This window comes from Cherax quadricarinatus, chromosome 18 (assembly GCF_038502225.1).
Source record: "Cherax quadricarinatus isolate ZL_2023a chromosome 18, ASM3850222v1, whole genome shotgun sequence".
Lineage (NCBI taxonomy): Eukaryota > Metazoa > Arthropoda > Malacostraca > Decapoda > Parastacidae > Cherax > Cherax quadricarinatus.
The window spans coordinates 20,045,205-20,063,286 of NC_091309.1; the positions used below are offsets into that span (position 1 = coordinate 20,045,205).

The window sequence follows — 18,082 nt, forward strand, 5'->3', positions numbered from 1 at the left end:
CAGACTTAGATTAAATCTTAAGTTTAAAATATTACAAAATTATGAGGTAAGTTGGTATTATGGCTAAGTGACTAAATACTAGTTTGTGAGTTTAGCAATGTGAATGCTTTTGTTTTGGCACTATACATAGTTTCAGTATTGGAGTATCACAGGCCAACTTATGACTAGTTAAGATTCATTATTTTGAGATTGTGATTGATATTTCTGTTTATGGTCAAATGGGTGAGTGAGTGTAAGTGTTAACCACCAGGTGGTATTCGTGTAATTAGTTGACAAGGTGTATCAAGGAGATAAGATGTTTTCTGATGGTAGTTTTGAAGGTGATGGATGTGTCTGAAGTTTTAGAATTTTCAGGTTGGGTGTTCCAGATTTTAGGGCCTTTGACATACATTGAATTTTTGTAAAGGTTTAGTCGGACACGGGGAATGTCATAGAGATGTTTGCGTCTGGTGTTGCGCCTGTGGGTTCTGTCACAACTATCAAGAAAGCGTTTTAGGTCAAGGTTAATATTGGAATTTAAGGTCCTGTAGATGTAGATTGCACAGTAGTAAGTGTGGATGTACTGAACAGGGAATAAGTTTAGATCTATGAAGAGTGGGGGGGTGTGTTGCCAGGGATGGGATTTAGTGATTATTCTTACTGCGACTTTTTGTTGGGTTATTATTGGCTTTAGGTGTGTTGCTGCAGTTGAACCCCAAGCACAGATAGAATAGGTGAGGTATGGATATATAATTGAATGGTATAGTGTGAGAAGGGCAGTTTGCGGCACGTAATATCGTATCTTGGAGAGGATCCCAACCGTTTTGGATACTTTTTTGGTTATGTATTGGATATGGGCGCTGAAGTTCAGGTTGTTGTCGAGGTATAGGCCTAGGAATTTGCCCTCATTATGCCTGGCAATTAGAGTGTTGTCGATCTTAATGTTAATTTGCGCATCTCCTGCTCTGCTACCAAACATAATTTAGTAGGTTTTGTCAGTGTTAAGCGTAAGTTTATTGGCTGTCATCCAAGTCGATATTTTGATCAGCTCCTCATTAACAATGGTGTTGAGGGTGGCAAGATTAGGGTGAGAGATGACATAAGTCGTGTCGTCAGCAAAGAGAATGGGGTTCAGGTGTTGAGATACGTTTGGAAGATCATTGATGTATATGAGGAAGAGCAGGGGACCAAGGACACTTCCCTGCGGAACTCCAGTATCAAGTGGCTGTGTTGTTGATGCTGTGTCTTTAATGGTGACATACTGATACCTATTAGTAAGGTAAGATTTGAAATATGCAAGCGCATGGCCTCTTATACCATAATGGTCAAGTTTGTGGAGTAGGATGCTGTGGTTTACTGTGTCAAAAGCTTTTCTTAGGTCAATAAAAATTCCTAGTGGATATTCCTTATTTTCCAATGCTGTGTAAAGCAGATCTAGCATTTTTATGATTGCATTGTTAGTGCTTTTATTTTTCCTGAATCCAAATTGGCAGGGGTTGAGTATGTTTTGTGCCATTATAAATGAATATAGTCTCCTGTGCACGAGTTTCTCAAAGATTTTGGATAGCAATGGTAAGTTTGATATTGGCCTATAGTTGTTTAAATCTGTAGGGTCACCACCTTTATGTATTGGTGTAACCCTTGCCGTCTTGAGTAGTTTCGGGAAGGTGCTAGTTTCTAGTGACTTGTTAAAAAGTAATGAGATAGCATGTGAGAGGACATGAGCCGCTCTCTTGTACAATAATGGTGGGACATGAGACAGATTCCCCGAGTTATTTTTAAGTGACTTTATAATCTCAGTGACTTCCGTGGGCTCAGTTGGAGCAAGATAGAAGGAATTTGGGAAATTCCCATCTAGGTAGTCCCTGGCATGGGCATTGGTACGTGGGATTTTATTGGCGAGATTAGAACCTATGGTTGAGAAGAAGTCGTTTATCTTGTTAGCTGTGTCAGTGGGATGCAGTGGTGTTTCATTAGGTTTAGTTAGAACAATATTCTTGGTTTTTTCAGTTTGTGGGTCCCTAGAATCTGAGAGAGTGTTTTCCAGGTCTTTTTTATATCTCCTCTTGTGTCAGTGAATCTACTGGAGTAGTATAGTTGTTTGGCTTTCTTTATTACTTTGGTGAGGACTGATGAATAGTGTTTAAGAATATCTCTGTGTATTAAGCCCTGTCTATACTGCTTTTCATATTGGTGTTTCTTATCAATGGATTTCAGGATGGTGCTGGTTAGCCATGGGCAACCAAGCCATTTGTTTGTGATCTGTTTCGTTTTTATAGGACAATGTTTGTTGTATAGTCTAAGTAATTTGTTAAGAAAAGTGTCCTCGACTAACGATGACATCGTATAACGTTAAATCCGACTAGCGATACATTTTAACATTAACATTTTGCCTCGACCAACGCTAAAAAATTCGCCTAACAATATTCGTTCTCAGGTACCAATTAATATCGTTAGGTGAGCGTCCACTGTACTTCATTTGTGCCAAATATTTCACAGTATGATGATAATAATAGTGGAATTCAGCCAAATTGTCCTATAACAGACAATTCCACTGAACTGATGAACATTATTGTTGCTCAAACAAAAAACTATTACAAATACATGGTGGCAACTCTTATGTTTGGACATGTAGTGAGGATGAAATGAACTAGAATGACTTTGAGTGTATAAATCTGTAGTGGAGGGAAGGCGGGGTAGGGGTCGGCCTAGGAAAGGTTGGAGGGAGGGAGTAAAGGTTTTGTGTGTGAGGGACTTGAACTTCCAGCAAGTGTGTGTAAGCATGTTAGATAGGAGCAAATGGAGACAAATAGATTTTAGGACTTGACATGCTGTTGGAGTGTAAGCAAGGTAACATTTATGAAGGGATTCAAGGTAACCAGCAGGCTGGACTAGATTCCTGGAGATGGAAAGTACAGTGCCAACACTCTGAAGGAGGGGTGTTTATGTTGCAGTTTTATAACTGTAGTGTAAGCATGCCTCTGGCAAGACAGTGATAGAGTGAATGATGATGAAAGTTTTTCTTTTTTGGGCTACTCTGCCTTGGTGGGAAATGGCCAATGTGTTAATAAAAAAAATAATAGAACTCGTTTCAATGAAATCAAGGCTTCGACAATGGAAGGACACAAACACTGCAAAGATGTATCTGTTCTTTGTAGCACTAATGCTAATGCATTAGCAACATCAGCTTTCAGTGAAATCATGCCCATTGATAGCTTTCTGTTGCTGCTGCATAGATTGCATTTCTCTCACAAAAGCAATCCCCAGATGATTTCTTCTACAAAATATGAGAAGTGATTATGTTTTTTTTTTTCAACAAACCGGCCATATCCCACCAAGGCAGGGTGGCTCAAAAAGAAAATCGAAAGTTTCTCTTTTTAAATTTAGTAATTTATACGGGAGAAGGGGTTACTAGCCCCTTGCTCCCGGCATTTTAGTCGCCTCTTACAACACGCATGGCTTACGGAGGAAGAATTCTGTTCCACTTCCCCATGGAGATAAGAGGAAATAAACAAGAACAAGAACTAGAAAGAAAATAGAAGAAAACCCAGAGGGGTGTGCACATATATATGCTTGTACATGTATGTGTAGTGTGACCTAAGTGTAAGTAGAAGCAGCAAGAGTTACCTGAAGCCTTGCATATTTATGAGACAGAAAAAAGGACACTAGCAATCCTACCATCATGTAAAACAATTACAGGCTTTCGTTTTACACTCACTTGGCAGGATGGTAGTACCTCCCTGGGCAGTTGCTGTCTACCAACCTACTACCTAGAAGTGATTATGTATCTGTAACATAAATTCAGTGAGTATACACCCACCCAGTCAAGAACATTGTCATAGATGAGTCTAATTTTATTAAAAGGAAGATTTTCCTTCAAGCAATATATAAGAAGAAAACAGCATCAGTTTGGTATCAAACTATTTGTAATGTGATTATGAAACTGGAGAAGTGTTAGACATTATTGTGTACAGAGGAAAGGAAACTACTGAAAATACACATGGAATGCTAGGACTCTCTGGTGCAGTTGTGAAAAAAAAATAGAGCCTTATTAAGTCTGGAGAATACAAGCTCCTTGAATACCATGAAAGTCACTGATGGCAATAATACAGTCTTTAGTTACTGTAATTAATACTTAATTTTTAAGTTTTTATTGTACACTATCAAGGTCACTAAGGCAGAGCTGAACTATGTTCACAGAAAAGAATATTCAAGACATTACACATACTATCCAAATGGCAAGTATATAGTATACAGGGTACTGACAGATTAGCATATGAACTGGCAAACTGAAAGCTACCATCCACTCACCTGTTCATCATCTCGAACATGTTTTCCAAGAGGAATGGCTGCAACACCTTGAGAACCAGGTGGTGGATGACTTAGTGCTCGCAGGTACTCCTCTACCTTTAAATAAGAAGAAAAGAAAAAAGCATGTTTCCCTACCAGACAAAATGTCAATGCCCTATTTGAAAAGACACTTTTTAGCATAACATGATATTTATGGTACTGATATATTAGTGACATTTTTCTATCTTGGAAAATTAAATTATCTAGATTGAAGCATTAAATTTAAAGTAGAGTAAGAGAAAGATAGTGAGTTACCCCTTTAAAAATATACAGAAATCCTCTCATAATGCCTGAATTACATTCCTGAAAATCTGTGCATAAACATAATGTAGCATCAAATGAAGTAAAGAACGTACAGGAAAAATTGCTATGTTCCGAACAATTTCAAATTTGCCTATTAAATTTTTTACTATTATATTAGACATAAATACCTACAGTATAACTTACCTTACATTCTACTAGTAATTACCTGAAGTAAATGGGGTGAGTACTGAGGGTTAGAATGAACCTATTGGGCCAAGTTGAACACAGCAAGAGCAGCTACTTGATCAGTTGACATATGCTCATTAGCAAATTCGTTATGAGGTTGACAATGTTTCTTAAAACTCACACACCATCTACCGCTAGATTCTCAAAGAAACGTGTGTCAGATAATTAGAGCTGAGAAAAAATATTAATTAATAAGTGTGGGAGGCAGCATCAGCTTGGGCCTCTCTAGTACAGTATATATTGTACCTCAAGTTTGCTTTTGAGGCAATTTTAAGAGTTACCACACCCTGGCCCAGTCCCAGACAAAGCTTCCTGGTTACTGCTATGATGATCAGAGTTACCACACCATGGCCCAGTCTCAGAGGCCATAAAAGTTACTTGAAAAAATAAAATATTCAAAAATAAAAGAAAAAAGTAGAAAAAACAAAACAAAAACTATTACCGGGTTACCGGCAGTCGGCAATGCTGCCGTATGCGGTTCAATTTCTGTCAACTTCACGCCTCCATATCTCGGTAAGTATTGATAGCAAAAAAAATTTTTTGCCTATAAAATTTAGAAAAAAAAAAAAAAAAACTATCTTTTCATAAGATTTTTTTTTTTCAAATATTTACCGACCCTGAGAAAAGGTTTGGGAGAAGGCCTGCTGACCCTGAAAGGGTTAAAGCAAGAAATCATTGATAAGCACAGACTAGGTATGTAGTGTAATGAGATAAACATAAAAATTGTACACAGCGACCACTCTTGCAACCACAATCCTCCACCCTCCGCCGTCCACGTAATGACATATTTTATTCATTCTAGAGTGTATATCAGGTTTCTATGTTATTTATAATGTTTATTATGTCATATTAGATGAATTGTGACAAACAAATAAGCCAAAGAGTTGATATTAGGGTTATTTTGTCATGCTTCCTGAGAGCAGGAATTCAGCTGGAATGAATTAATTGCATTTCAATTAATTTACATGAGGAAAATTGACCCAGCATAAGAACAAATCAGGATACAAACAAGTCCACAGAATGGATTAAATTCGTAAGTCAAGATTCCGTTGTACTATTATTTCTGTTACATTTGTAGTCTTCAGCAGTAAAAACAACATAATACATTAAATCAATGAACTAAAACTATATATTCACTTTTATTTTTGCAAGATGTGGAGGCCTAAAAAAAAAAAAAAGTGCATTTTTTGGGGGCTCCCTGGAACGTAACCCTATTTTCCCCATAAGTTCTTCAGTTCATCTAACACGATTTTACCTAACACAGCATTTTCAGGAACGTAACTACAGTGCTAAATGATGGTCTACTGTATACTCTGATAATTATACCTAAATAAACTTACACAGTGTGCTGGTGTGCAGGTACACATTAAAATCACTGTCTTATGTCTCAAGATGCCATATTAGTAATGATAATACTACTACTACTACTACTACTACTACTACTACTACTTCTACTACTTCTACTACTACTACTAATAATAATAATAATAATAAGGGATACGTTGTGTATCTTTATACGTATATGCTTCTAAACTGTTGTGTTCTGAGCACCTCTGCAAAAACAGTGATTATGTGTGAATGAAGGGGGGAAAGTGTTGAATGATGATGAAAGTATTTTCTTTTTGGGGATTTTCTTTCTTTTTGGATCACCCTGCCTCGGTGGGAGATGGCCGACTTTTTTAAAAAAAAAAAAAAAAAAAAAAAAAAAAAATCACTGAGTCTCATTAAATGTAGTATATTATGTTAATATACCTCCTTGCTCATCTGCAAGTCTACATTCTGTCTTACCTCTAATTCTTTCAATAATAACTACCGTACACTTTTCCTGGTATACTCAGTAAACTTGTACCTCTATAATTTTTACAATCTCTTTTGTCCCCTTTCCCTTTATATAAAGGGACTATATATGCTCTCCTAGGGATTAGCGGAGAGCGTGTATAGTCCCTTTATATAAAGGGAACGGGGGACAAAAGAGATTGTAAAAATTATAGAGGAATTAGTTTACCGAGTATACCAGGAAAATTGCAGTCGGGTTATTGCTGAAAGAATTAGAGGTAAGACAGAATATAGGAGTGCGGATGAGCAAGGAGGTTTTAGAGTGGGTAGGGGATGTGTAGATCAAGTGTTTACATTGAAGCATATATGTGAACAGTATTTAGATAAAGGTAGGGAAGTTTTCATTGCATTTATAGATTTAGAAAAGGCATATGACAGAGTGGATAGGGGAGCAATGTGGCAGATGCTGCAAGTATATGGAATAGGTAGTAAGTTACTGAATGCTGTAAAGAGTTTTTATGAAGATAATGAGGCTCAGGCTAGGGTGTGTAGAAGAGAGGGAGAATACTTCCCGGTAAAAGTAGGTCTTAGACAGGGATGTGTAATGTCACCATGATTGTTTAATATATTTATAGATGGGGGTTGTAAAAGAAATAAATACTAGGGTGTTCAGGAGAGGAGTGGGATTAAATTATGGGGAATCAAATACAAAATGGGAATTGACACAGTTACTTTTTGCTGACGATACTCTCCTTATGGGAGATTCTAAAGAAAAATTGCAAAGGTTAGTGGACGAATTTGGGAGTGTGTGTAAAGGTAGAAAGTTGAAAGTGAACATAGAAAAGAGTAAGATGATGAGAGTATCAAATGATTTAGATAAAGAAAAATTGGATATCAAATTGGGGAGGAGGAGTATGGAAGAAGTGAATGTCTTCAGATATTTGGGAGTTGACATGTCAGCGGATGGATTTATGAAGGCTGAGGTTAATCATAGAATTGATGAAGGAAAAAAGGTAAGTGGTGTGTTGAGGTATATGTGGAGACAAAAAAAGTTATGGGTGTGAAGCTTGGGTTCTAAATGCTGCAGCGAGGAGACGGTTGGAGGCAGTGGACATGTCCTGTCTAAGGGCAATGTGTGGTGTAAATATTAGGCAGAAAATTCGGAGTGTGGAAATTAGGAGGTGTGGAGTTAATAAAAGTATTAGTCAGAGGGCTGAAGAGGGGTTGATGAGGTGGTTTGGTCATTTAGAGAGAATGGATCAAAGTAGAATGACATGGAGAGCATTTAAATCTGTAGGGGAAGGAAGGCGTGGTAGGGGTCATCCTCGAAAAGGTTGGAGGGAGGGAGTAAAGGAGGTTTTGTGGGCATGGGGCTTGGAGTTCCAGCAAGCATACGTGAGTGTGTTAGATAGGAGTGAATGGAGACAAATAGTATTTGGGACCTGACGAGCTGTTGGAGTGTGAGCAGGGCAATATTTAGTGAAGGGATTCAGGGAAACTGGTTATTTTTATATAGCTAGACTTGAGTCCTAGAAATGGGAAGTACAATGCCTGCACTTTAACCCTTTGAGGGTCGACAGGCCCTCTCAGAAACTCGTTCTCAGGGTCGGCCAAATTTTAAAAAAAAAAAAATTATTTTTTTCTTATGAAAAGATAGAGAATCTTTTCCCGATCATAATGACACCAAAATTATGAGATTTGATGGAAAACTTACGGAATTATGCTCTCGTGAAGTTAGCGGTCTCAGCGATGTTTACGCATCGGCGATTTTGCCCAATTTGAGCCCCATTTTCGGCCAATTCCTCTGTACTATTCGACAAAAAACATGAATATTTCGCTAGAACTACATTTTTTCTATTGAATGAGTGCAAGAAACCACCCATTTACCATTTTCGACTATCCAATACAGTGGTCAGAATTTAGCAATTTTGCCAATTTCACACAAATTTCAAAAAATGCCAATTTCCGAATAGGGTCCAGAACAAACAAGAAATACATTCCTGGCAATAAAATGGCATTTCTTCTGTTCATTAGTCACATCTCAAGGCCCCTCTTACATTCTTTTGCTTTCCACTTTGAATTTTTATTCTCACGCAAAATAGAAGATTTACTGTTATGCAGACTACTGCATTAGTGTAAAAAATGGTATAAATCATATTGGCGCACTTGCAAAAGAATGTTAGACTCACCAGTTGACGTGTATTGGACGCTTGGCATGATTTGTTTACTTTTGAACTTTGGTAAAAATCGAACATTTCTGCTACTTTGAGCTCAATTTCAAGGTACTTTTCATTGTAAAACCAGTGAAAATCATCTCAATTTCTGTGATGTGCATTCCATTCTATAAAATGAGACCAAGAAAACTAGAATACAACAATAAATACCATACGAAAGTACAGTGCAAAGTCCCTGTTTTATGCCAAAAAAACGGTGAAAGTTTTTTTTTCTCATTATGCACTGTGTGCTGCAAGATTTTTTTTATACTGTGCACACTGACCACATAGACCCATTCTTTCATATGGAGGCCTACCAGCCTTTTCCCGCGAGATTTGACGGCGCTAGAATTTATGCGTACTAGTACGTCAAAAACCCCTGCGAGTAAGACGTACTAGTACGTCCGAAACCCTCAAAGGGTTAAAGGAGGGGTTTGGGATATTGGCAGTTTGGAGGTATGTGTTGCATATATGCTTTTAAACTGTTGTATTCTGAGCACCTTTGCAAAAACAGTGATTATGTGTAAGTGAGGTGAAAGTGTTGAATGATGAGAAAGTATTTTCTTTTTGGGGATTTTCTTTCTTTTTGGGTCACTCACTCACACACACACTCATCTGCTCTCTCTCTCTCTCTCTCACACACACACACACACACACACACACACACACACACACACACACACACACACACACACACACACACACACACACACACACACACACACACACACACCCCACCCACTCACACACCCACCCACCAGGCTAAGGAAGGAAGGAGGAGAGACAACAAGAAACAACCATGAAGTATGTGAGGAACTTAACATGAGATTCAAAGAACACTTCACCGAGGAGACAGAAGGGACTCCAGAAAGACGGAGAGGTCGGGTACACCACCATGTGTCAGACACAATACATACAACCAAGGAAGAAGTGAAGAGGCTGATGAGTGAGCTAGATACCTCAAAGGCGATGGGGCCAGATAACATCTCTCCATGGGTCCTGAGAGAGGGAGCAGAGGCGCTATGTGTACCTCGAACAACAATATTCAACACATCTATCGAAACAGGGAGATTACCTGAGGTATGGAAGACAGCAAATGTAGTCCCAATTTTTAAAAAAGGAGACAGACATGAAGCACTAAACTACAGACCAGTGTCACTGACATGTATAGTTGGCAAAGTCATGGAGATTATCAGAAGAGTGGTGGAACACCTAGAAAGAAATGAGCTCATCAACAACAGCCAACATGGTTTCAGGGATGGGAAATCCTGTGTCACAAACCTACTGGAGTTCTATGACAGGGAGATAGCAGTAAGACAAGAGAGAGAGGGGTGGGTAGTTTGCATTTTCTTGGAGTGTAAGAAGGCATTTGACACAGTTCCACACTAGAGATTAGTGCAAAAACTGGTGGACCAGGCAGGAATAACAGGGAAGGCACTACAATGGATCAGGGAATACCTGCCAGGAAGGCAGCAGAGTCATGGCACGCGGCGAGGTGTCAGAGTGGGCACCTGTGACAGGGGTCAGTCCTAGGACCGGTGCTGTTTCTGATATTTGTGAACAACATAACGGAAGGAATAGACTCTGACGTGTCCCTGTTTGCAGATGATGTGAAGTTGATGAGAAGAATTCAATCGGATGAGGACCAGTAAGAACTACAAAGGGATCTGGACAGGCTGCAGGCCTGGTCCAGCAATTGGCTTGTGGAGTTCAACTCCACCAAATGCAAAGTCATGAAGATTGGGGAAGGGCAAAGAAGACCACAGATGGAGTACAGTCTAGGGGGGACAGAGACTATAAACCTCACTCGAGGAAAAAAGATCTTGGGGTGAGTATAACACCAGGTACATCTCCTGAGGCGAACATCAACCAAATAACTGCTGCAGCATATGGGTGCCTTGCAAACCTCAGAACAGCATTCCACCATTTTAATAAGGGAATCGTTCAGGACCCTGTACACAGTGTATGTTAGGCCCATATTGAAGTATGCGGCACCAGCTTGGAACCCACATCTAGCCAAGCACGTAAAGAAACTAGAGAAAGTGCAAAGATTTGCAACAAGACTAGTCCCAGAGCTAAGGGGTATGTCCTAGGAGGAGAGGTTAAGGAAAACCGACCTGACGACAGGAGAGATGGGGGGACATGATAACGACATATAAAATACTGAGAAGAATTGACAAGGTGGACAGATACATAATGTTCCAGAGCTGGGACACAGCAACAAGGGGACACAGTTGGAAATTGAAGACACAGATGAATTACAGGGATGTTAGGAAGTATTTCTTCAGTCACAGAGTAGTCAGGAAGTGGAATAGTTTGGGAAGTGATGTAGTGGAGGCAGAATCCATTCATAGCTTTAAGCAGAGGTATGATAAAGTTCATGGTGCGGGGAGAGTAACCCAGTAGCGGCCAGGAGCTATGACTCAACCCCTGCAACCACAACTAGGTGAGATGAATACACACACACACACACACACACACACACACACACACACACACATCTTTCTTTCTTTCAACACGCCAGCCGTATCCCACCGAGGTGAGGTGGCCCAAAAGGAAAAACAAGTTTCTCCTGTATTTAGTAATATATACAGAAGAAGGGGTTACTAGCCCCTTGCTTCTGGCATTTTAGTCACCTCTTACAACACGCATAGCTCACGGAGGAAGAATTCTGTTCCACTTCCCCATGGAGATAAGAGGAAATAAACAAGAACTAGTAAGAAAATAGAAGAAAACCCATAGGGGTGTGTATATATATGCTTGTACATGTATGTGTAGTGTGACCTAAGTGTAAGTAGAAGTAGCAAGACGTACCTGAAGCCTTGCATGTTTATGAGACAGAAAAAACACCAGCAATCCTACCATCATGTAAAACAATTACAGGCTTTCATTTTACATTCACTTGGCAGGACGGTAGTACCTCCCTGGGCGGCTGCTGTCTACCAACCTACTACCTAGACACACACACAAATGTATTGTTAAACATTAGAGCAATTAAAAAAATTTTAAAAAAAAAAAAAAAAAAAAAAAAGCAATCATATCTTAGTGTCAATAAATTGTAAAATGTAAACATCGCTGGCGCTTTAACGCTGCTGTTGCCGATTAGTGATTTTTTTTTCACCAACTTCAACACGCCATAAAATTGTAATCTTTAATCAGAGTTAACTCATTTTGGTCTTATTCATTTCAGAAAAACAAGCTCTATCGATTTTTAAGAAAAAACATTTGTTTTTTATTTTCCAAAATCTTCCCCCACACAGGAATTTTTTTCAAAGGTCTCCCACAGTTAGAGGGGTAAAATAGCATCTTTAAGGTGTTTTCTAGGATGATTTTTATGGTTTTATTAGCCGTTTCTTGGTATAAATAAATAAAATGGAAGACTTATGAAATATATATAATACTGGTCTATCAGGACCAGAAATAGCTTGAAAGAGGGCTCAAAGTTGGTGAAATATTTTATTTTTGATGATTTTCCTGAGGAAGAGTAAACTCTCCTAACCCCCCTAGTCTATTTTCTTGAAATGTCCTAAACCATGACTAATCATTACTGGTTATATTTCAATATCCTACTTACACTTAGGTCACACTACACATACATGTACACATTTATTTATACACACTCATCTGAGTTTTCTTTGATTTTATCTTAATAGTTCTTGGTCTTATTACTTTTCCTTTTATATCCATGGGGAAGTGGAATAAGAATCTTTCCTCCGTAAGCCATGCGTGTTGTAAAAGTCAACTAAAATGCCGGGAACAATGGGCTAGTAACCCCTTTTCCTGTAAAGATTACTAAAAAGAATAAGAAGAAGAAAATTGTCAAAGTGGGAAGTCTGAATGTGCGTGGATGTTGTGCAGATGATAAGAAAGAGATGATTGTGGATGTTATGAATGAGAAGAAGCTGGATGTCCTTGCTTTAAGTGAAACAAAGCTGAAGGGGGTGGGAGAGTTTCAGTGGAGAGGAATAAATGGGATTAGGTCAGGGGTTTCAAATAGAGGTAGAGCTAAAGAAGGAGTAGCAATAATGTTGAAGGATAAGCTATGGCAGGAAAAGAGGGACTATAAATGTATTAATTCAAGGATTATGTGGAGTAAAATAAAGATTGGATGTGAAAAGTGGGTTATAACAAGCGTGTATGCACCTGGAGAAGAGAGAAGTGTAGAGGAGAGAGAGAGATTTTGGGAAATGTTGAGTGAATGTGTGGGGAGTTTTGAATCAAGTGTGAGAGTAATGGTGGTTGGGGATTTCAATGCTAAAGTGGGTAAAAATATTATGGAGGGAGTAGTAGGTAAATTTGGGGTGCCAGGGGTAAATGTAAATGGAGCCTTTAATTGAGCTATGTGTAGAAAGAGATTTGGTAATAAGTAATACATATTTTATGAAAAAGAGGATAAATAAATATACAAGGTATGATGTAGCACATAATGAAAGTAGTTTATTAGATTATGTATTGGTGGATAAAAGGTTGATGGGTAGGCTCCAGGATGTACATGTTTATAGAGGGGCAACTGATATATCGGATCATTATTTAGTTGTAGCTACAGTTTGAGTAAGAGGTAGATGGGAAAAGAGGAAGGTGGCAACAACAAGTAAGAGGGAGGTGAAAGTGTATAAACTAAGGGAGGAGGAAGTTTGGGTGAGATATAAGCGACTATTGGCAGAAAGGTGGGCTAGTGCAAAGATGAGTAGTGGGGGGGTTGAAGAGGGTTGGAATAGTTTTAAAAATGCAGTATTAGAATGTGGGGCAGAAGTTTGTGGTTATAGGAGGGTGGGGGCAGGAGGAAAGAGGAGTGATTGGTGGAATGATGAAGTAAAGGGTGTGATAAAAGAGAAAAAGTTAGCTTATGAGAGGTTTTAACAAAGCAGAAGTGTTATAAGAAGAGCAGAGTATATGGAGAGTAAAAGAAAGGTAAAGAGAGTGGTGAGAGAGTGCAAAAGGAGAGCAGATGATAGAGTGGGAGAGGCACTGTCAAGAAATTTTAATGAAAATAAGAAAAAATTTTAGAGTGAGTTAAACAAGTTAAGAAAGCCTAGGGAAAGTATGGATTTGTCAGTTAAAAACAGAGTAGGGGAGTTAGTAGATGGGGAGATGGAGGTATTAGGTAGATGGCGAGAATATTTTGAGGAACTTTTAAATGTTAAGGAAGAAACAGAGGCAGTAATTTCATGCACTGGTCAGGGAGGTATACCATCTTTTAGGAGTGAAGAAGAGCAGAATGTAAGTGTGGGGGAGGTACGTGAGGCATTACGTAAAATGAAAGGGGGTAAAGCAGCTGGAACTGATGGGATCATGACAGAAATGTTAAAAGCAGGGGGGGATATAGTGTTGGAGTGTTTGGTACTTTTGTTTAATAAATGTATGAAAGAGGGGAAGGTACCTAGGGATTGGCAGAGAACATGTATAGTCCCTTTATATAAAGGGAAAGGGGGCAAAAGAGACTGTAAAAATTATAGAGGAATAAGCTTACTGAGTATACCAGGAAAAGTGTACGGTAGGGTTATAATTGAAAGAATTAGAGGTAAGATAGAATGTAGGATTGCGGATGAGCAAGGAGGTTTCACAGTGGGTAGGGGATGTGTAGATCAAGTGTTTACATTGAAGCATATATGTGAACAGTATTTAGATAAAGGTAGGGAAGTTTTTATTGCATTTATGGATTTAGAAAAGGCATATGATAGAGTGGATAGAGGAGCAATGTGGCAGATGTTGCAAGTATATGGAATAGGTGGTAAATTATTAAATGCTGTAAAGAGTTTTTATGAGGATAGTGAGGCTCAGGTTAGGGTGTGTAGAAGAGAGGGAGACTACTTCCCGGTAAAAGTAGGTCTTAGACAGGGATGTGTAATGTCACCATGGTTGTTTAATATATTTATAGATGGGGTTGTAAAGGAAGTAAATGCTAGGGTGTTTGGGAGAGGGGTGGGATTAAATTTTGGGGAATCAAATTCAAAATGGGAATTGACACAGTTACTTTTTGCTGATGATACTGTGCTTATGGGAGATTCTAAAGAAAAATTGCAAAGGTTAGTAGATGAGTTTGGGAATGTGTGTAAAGGTAGAAAGTTGAAAGTGAACATAGAAAAGAGTAAGGCAATGAGGGTGTCAAATGATTTAGATAAAGAAAAATTGGATATCAAATTGGGGAGGAGGAGTATGGAAGAAGTGAATGTTTTCAGATACTTGGGAGTTGACGTGTCAGTGGACGGATTTATGAAGGATGAGGTTAATCATAGAATTGATGAGGGAAAAAAGGTGAGTGGTGCGTTGAGGTATATGTGGAGTCAAAAAACGTTATCTATGGAGGCAAAGAAGGGAATGTCTGAAAGTATAGTAGTACCAACACTCTTATATGGGTGTGAAGCTTGGGTGGTAAATGCAGCAGCGAGGAGACGGTTGGAGGCAGTGGAGATGTCCTGTTTAAGGGCAATGTGTGGTGTAAATATTATGCAGAAAATTCGGAGTGTGGAAATTAGGAAAAGGTGTGGAGTTAATAAAAGTATTAGTCAGAGGGCAGAAGAGGGGTTGTTGAGGTGGTTCGGTCATTTAGAGAGAATGGATCAAAGTAGAATGACATGGAAAGCATATAAATCTATAGGGGAAGGAAGGCAGGGTAGGGGTCATCCTCGAAAGGGTTGGAGAGAGGGGGTAAAGAAGGTTTTGTGGGCAAGGGGCTTGGACTTCCAGCAAGCGTGCGTGAGCGTGTTAGATAGGAGTGAATGGAGACGAATGGTACTTGGGACCTGACGATCTGTTGGAGTGTGAGCAGGGTAATATTTAGTGAAGGGATTCAGGGAAACCGGTTATTTTCATATAGTCGGACTTGAGTCCTGGAAATGGGAAGTACAATGCCTGCACTTTAAAGGAGGGGTTTGGGATATTGGCAGTTTGGAGGGATATGTTGTGTATCTTTATATGTGTATGCTTCTAGACTGTTGTATTCTGAGCACCTCTGCAAAAACAGTGATAATGTGCGAGTGTGGTGAAAGTGTTGAATGATGATGAAAGCATTTTCTTTTTGGGGATTTTCTTTCTTTTTTGGGTCACCCTGCCTCGGTGGGAGACGGCCGACTTGTTGAAAAAAAAAAAAAAAAAATCCTAGAAATATGATAAAAAAAATTTTTTTTTTTTTATGATGGATTCAAAATAGAGGGAAAGTGTAATATAGGAGAGGCCTTGGGATGTGATCAATAAACACTAGATATGTTGCTTTGGTTGCTGAATGCACATAGTATTTATTTTGGATTCTGTTTTTAAACTAGAATTTCTTGAATGTTGTGTAAAACTGGCCAAATTACAGTGGAACCTCGGTTTTTGTCTTTAATTAGTTCCAGAGAGTCTGACGAAAACTGAAGCAATATTTCCCACAAGAAATAATGTAAATCCATTAATCCATTGCAGACACACGAAAATATTAACAAAAAATACATTTTATAGAGAATAACTATGGTTTTTACAAACTGAAAACAATGAGAAATAAATCTAAAGCACTAATGAAATGGATAAATGAACATTTAAATCACTTTTACCATTATTGAAGACTCTTGTTGGTGTATGGAAGATGGCGAGGAGGGGAGAAGGAGGAGAGGTTACCTCTACCACCATCACTACCACCCTCTACCACCATCACAACCACTACCACCCTCTACCCCTATCACCACCACCCTCTACCACCATTGAATTCTATCGTGTTTCTCACCTTCTTTATTAACCCTTTGACTGTTCTGGTTGTATATATACGTCTTACAAGCCACCGTTTTTTATGTATATATACTCATAAATTCTAGCGGCTTCAAATCAAGCAGGAAAAAGCTGGTAGGCCCACATATGAGAGAATGGGTCTGTGTGGTCAGTGTGTACCATATAAAAAAAATCCTACAGCATGCAGTGCATGAGAAAAAAAAAAAAACGACCGTTTTTTTAATTAAAATGCCGACTTTGTGGTCTATTTTCGTATAGTATTTATAGTTGTATTCTCGTTTTCTTGGTCTCATTTGATAGAATGGAAAACATATTATAGAAATAGAGGTGATTTTGATTAGTTTTACTATGAAAAGAACCTTGAAATGGATCTCAAAGTTTGATTTTTGCCGATGTTCAAAAGTAAACAAATGACGTCATTTTCCAATAAGTGTCCAAGTAGCCATTCTAATATGCAGTCATGAATGGGTTGACATTATTTATACAATTATTACAATATTGCAGTAGTCTGCATAACAGTAAATCTTCTATTTTTTGTTTGAATAAAAATTAAAAATAGAAAGCAAGAGTAATATCAGAGGGGCCTGGAGACATGACTGATGAACAAAGAAAATGTTATTTTAGAGCCAGGAATGTCTGCACTGTTCATTCTGGACCCTATTTTGAAACTGTCTTATTTTTTAATTTTCATGAAATTGGCCAAATTGCAAATTTCTGACCACGTTATTGGGTAGTTGAAATCAGTAAATGGGCATTTTCTTGTAGTCAAGCGATTGAAAAAATGGAGTTCTAAAGAAATAGCTATGAGTTTGGTCGACTGGAACAATGGAATTAGTTGAAAATAGGGCTCAAAGTGGGCGAAATCGCCGATTCGTAAATATCGCCGAGGACGCCAACCTCGCAAAAGCGTAATTCCATCAGTTTTCCATCAAATTTCGTTCTTTTGGTGTCGTTACAATCGGGAAAAGATTCTCTATCATTTCATAAGGATTTTTTTTTGGTGGGTGGGGAGGGGAAGGGAGGTGGAATTTGCGACACCAGGAGACACCTCAGGATTTGGGGTTGCGACAGTCAAGGGGTTAAAGGGCTGGCACTAGGAACTTTCTTATTTAGCAGTCGCACTCAATAAACAAGCACAAAAAACAATAGATTTCTACAAAATTTGTATGAATGCGCAGGGTAATGTTCACTCGACGAGAAACAAAGCCGTGTTTAGGATGCTTTGTGTGGGCGCTGGCAGACAGACATGTTCAGTACGGTGGACAAAAACCAAAGTGATAAACGAAAACTGGGACAATATTTTTATGAAAAAAGTCGTCAAAAACTGAATTCGACGAAAACCAGGGCAAACGATAACCGAGGTTCCACTGTACTAACTTTTGTGACTTTATAAGGCTGTTCTGTTAGATGAATGGGTGGTTTTGCATGCTCAATCGCTAGAATGAAAGGCATACTAGCAAAATGCAGTAGCTAAGAATTTAGTCAACTGAGCAATGGAATTGGCTTAAAATAAGATTAAAAAAAAAAATTGTGCCCAGAGCACCAACTTTGTACCTGCTTAATTCCATGTAGTT

At 38.6% G+C, this 18,082-nt stretch overlaps 1 protein-coding gene across 5 annotated transcripts in view; it reads right to left on the bottom strand.

Annotated features, from left to right (window-relative positions):
* Positions 1-18,082, bottom strand: part of LOC128689429 (mesoderm induction early response protein 1) — a 169,369-nt gene that overhangs the window by 55,071 nt on the left and 96,216 nt on the right. For all 5 annotated transcript variants that reach the window (XM_053777723.2, XM_053777721.2, XM_053777724.2 and 2 more), the window contains one exon: positions 4,291-4,386. In XM_053777723.2, the coding sequence (XP_053633698.1) occupies positions 4,291-4,386 (96 nt within the window). The remainder of the gene's footprint in view (positions 1-4,290; positions 4,387-18,082) is intronic.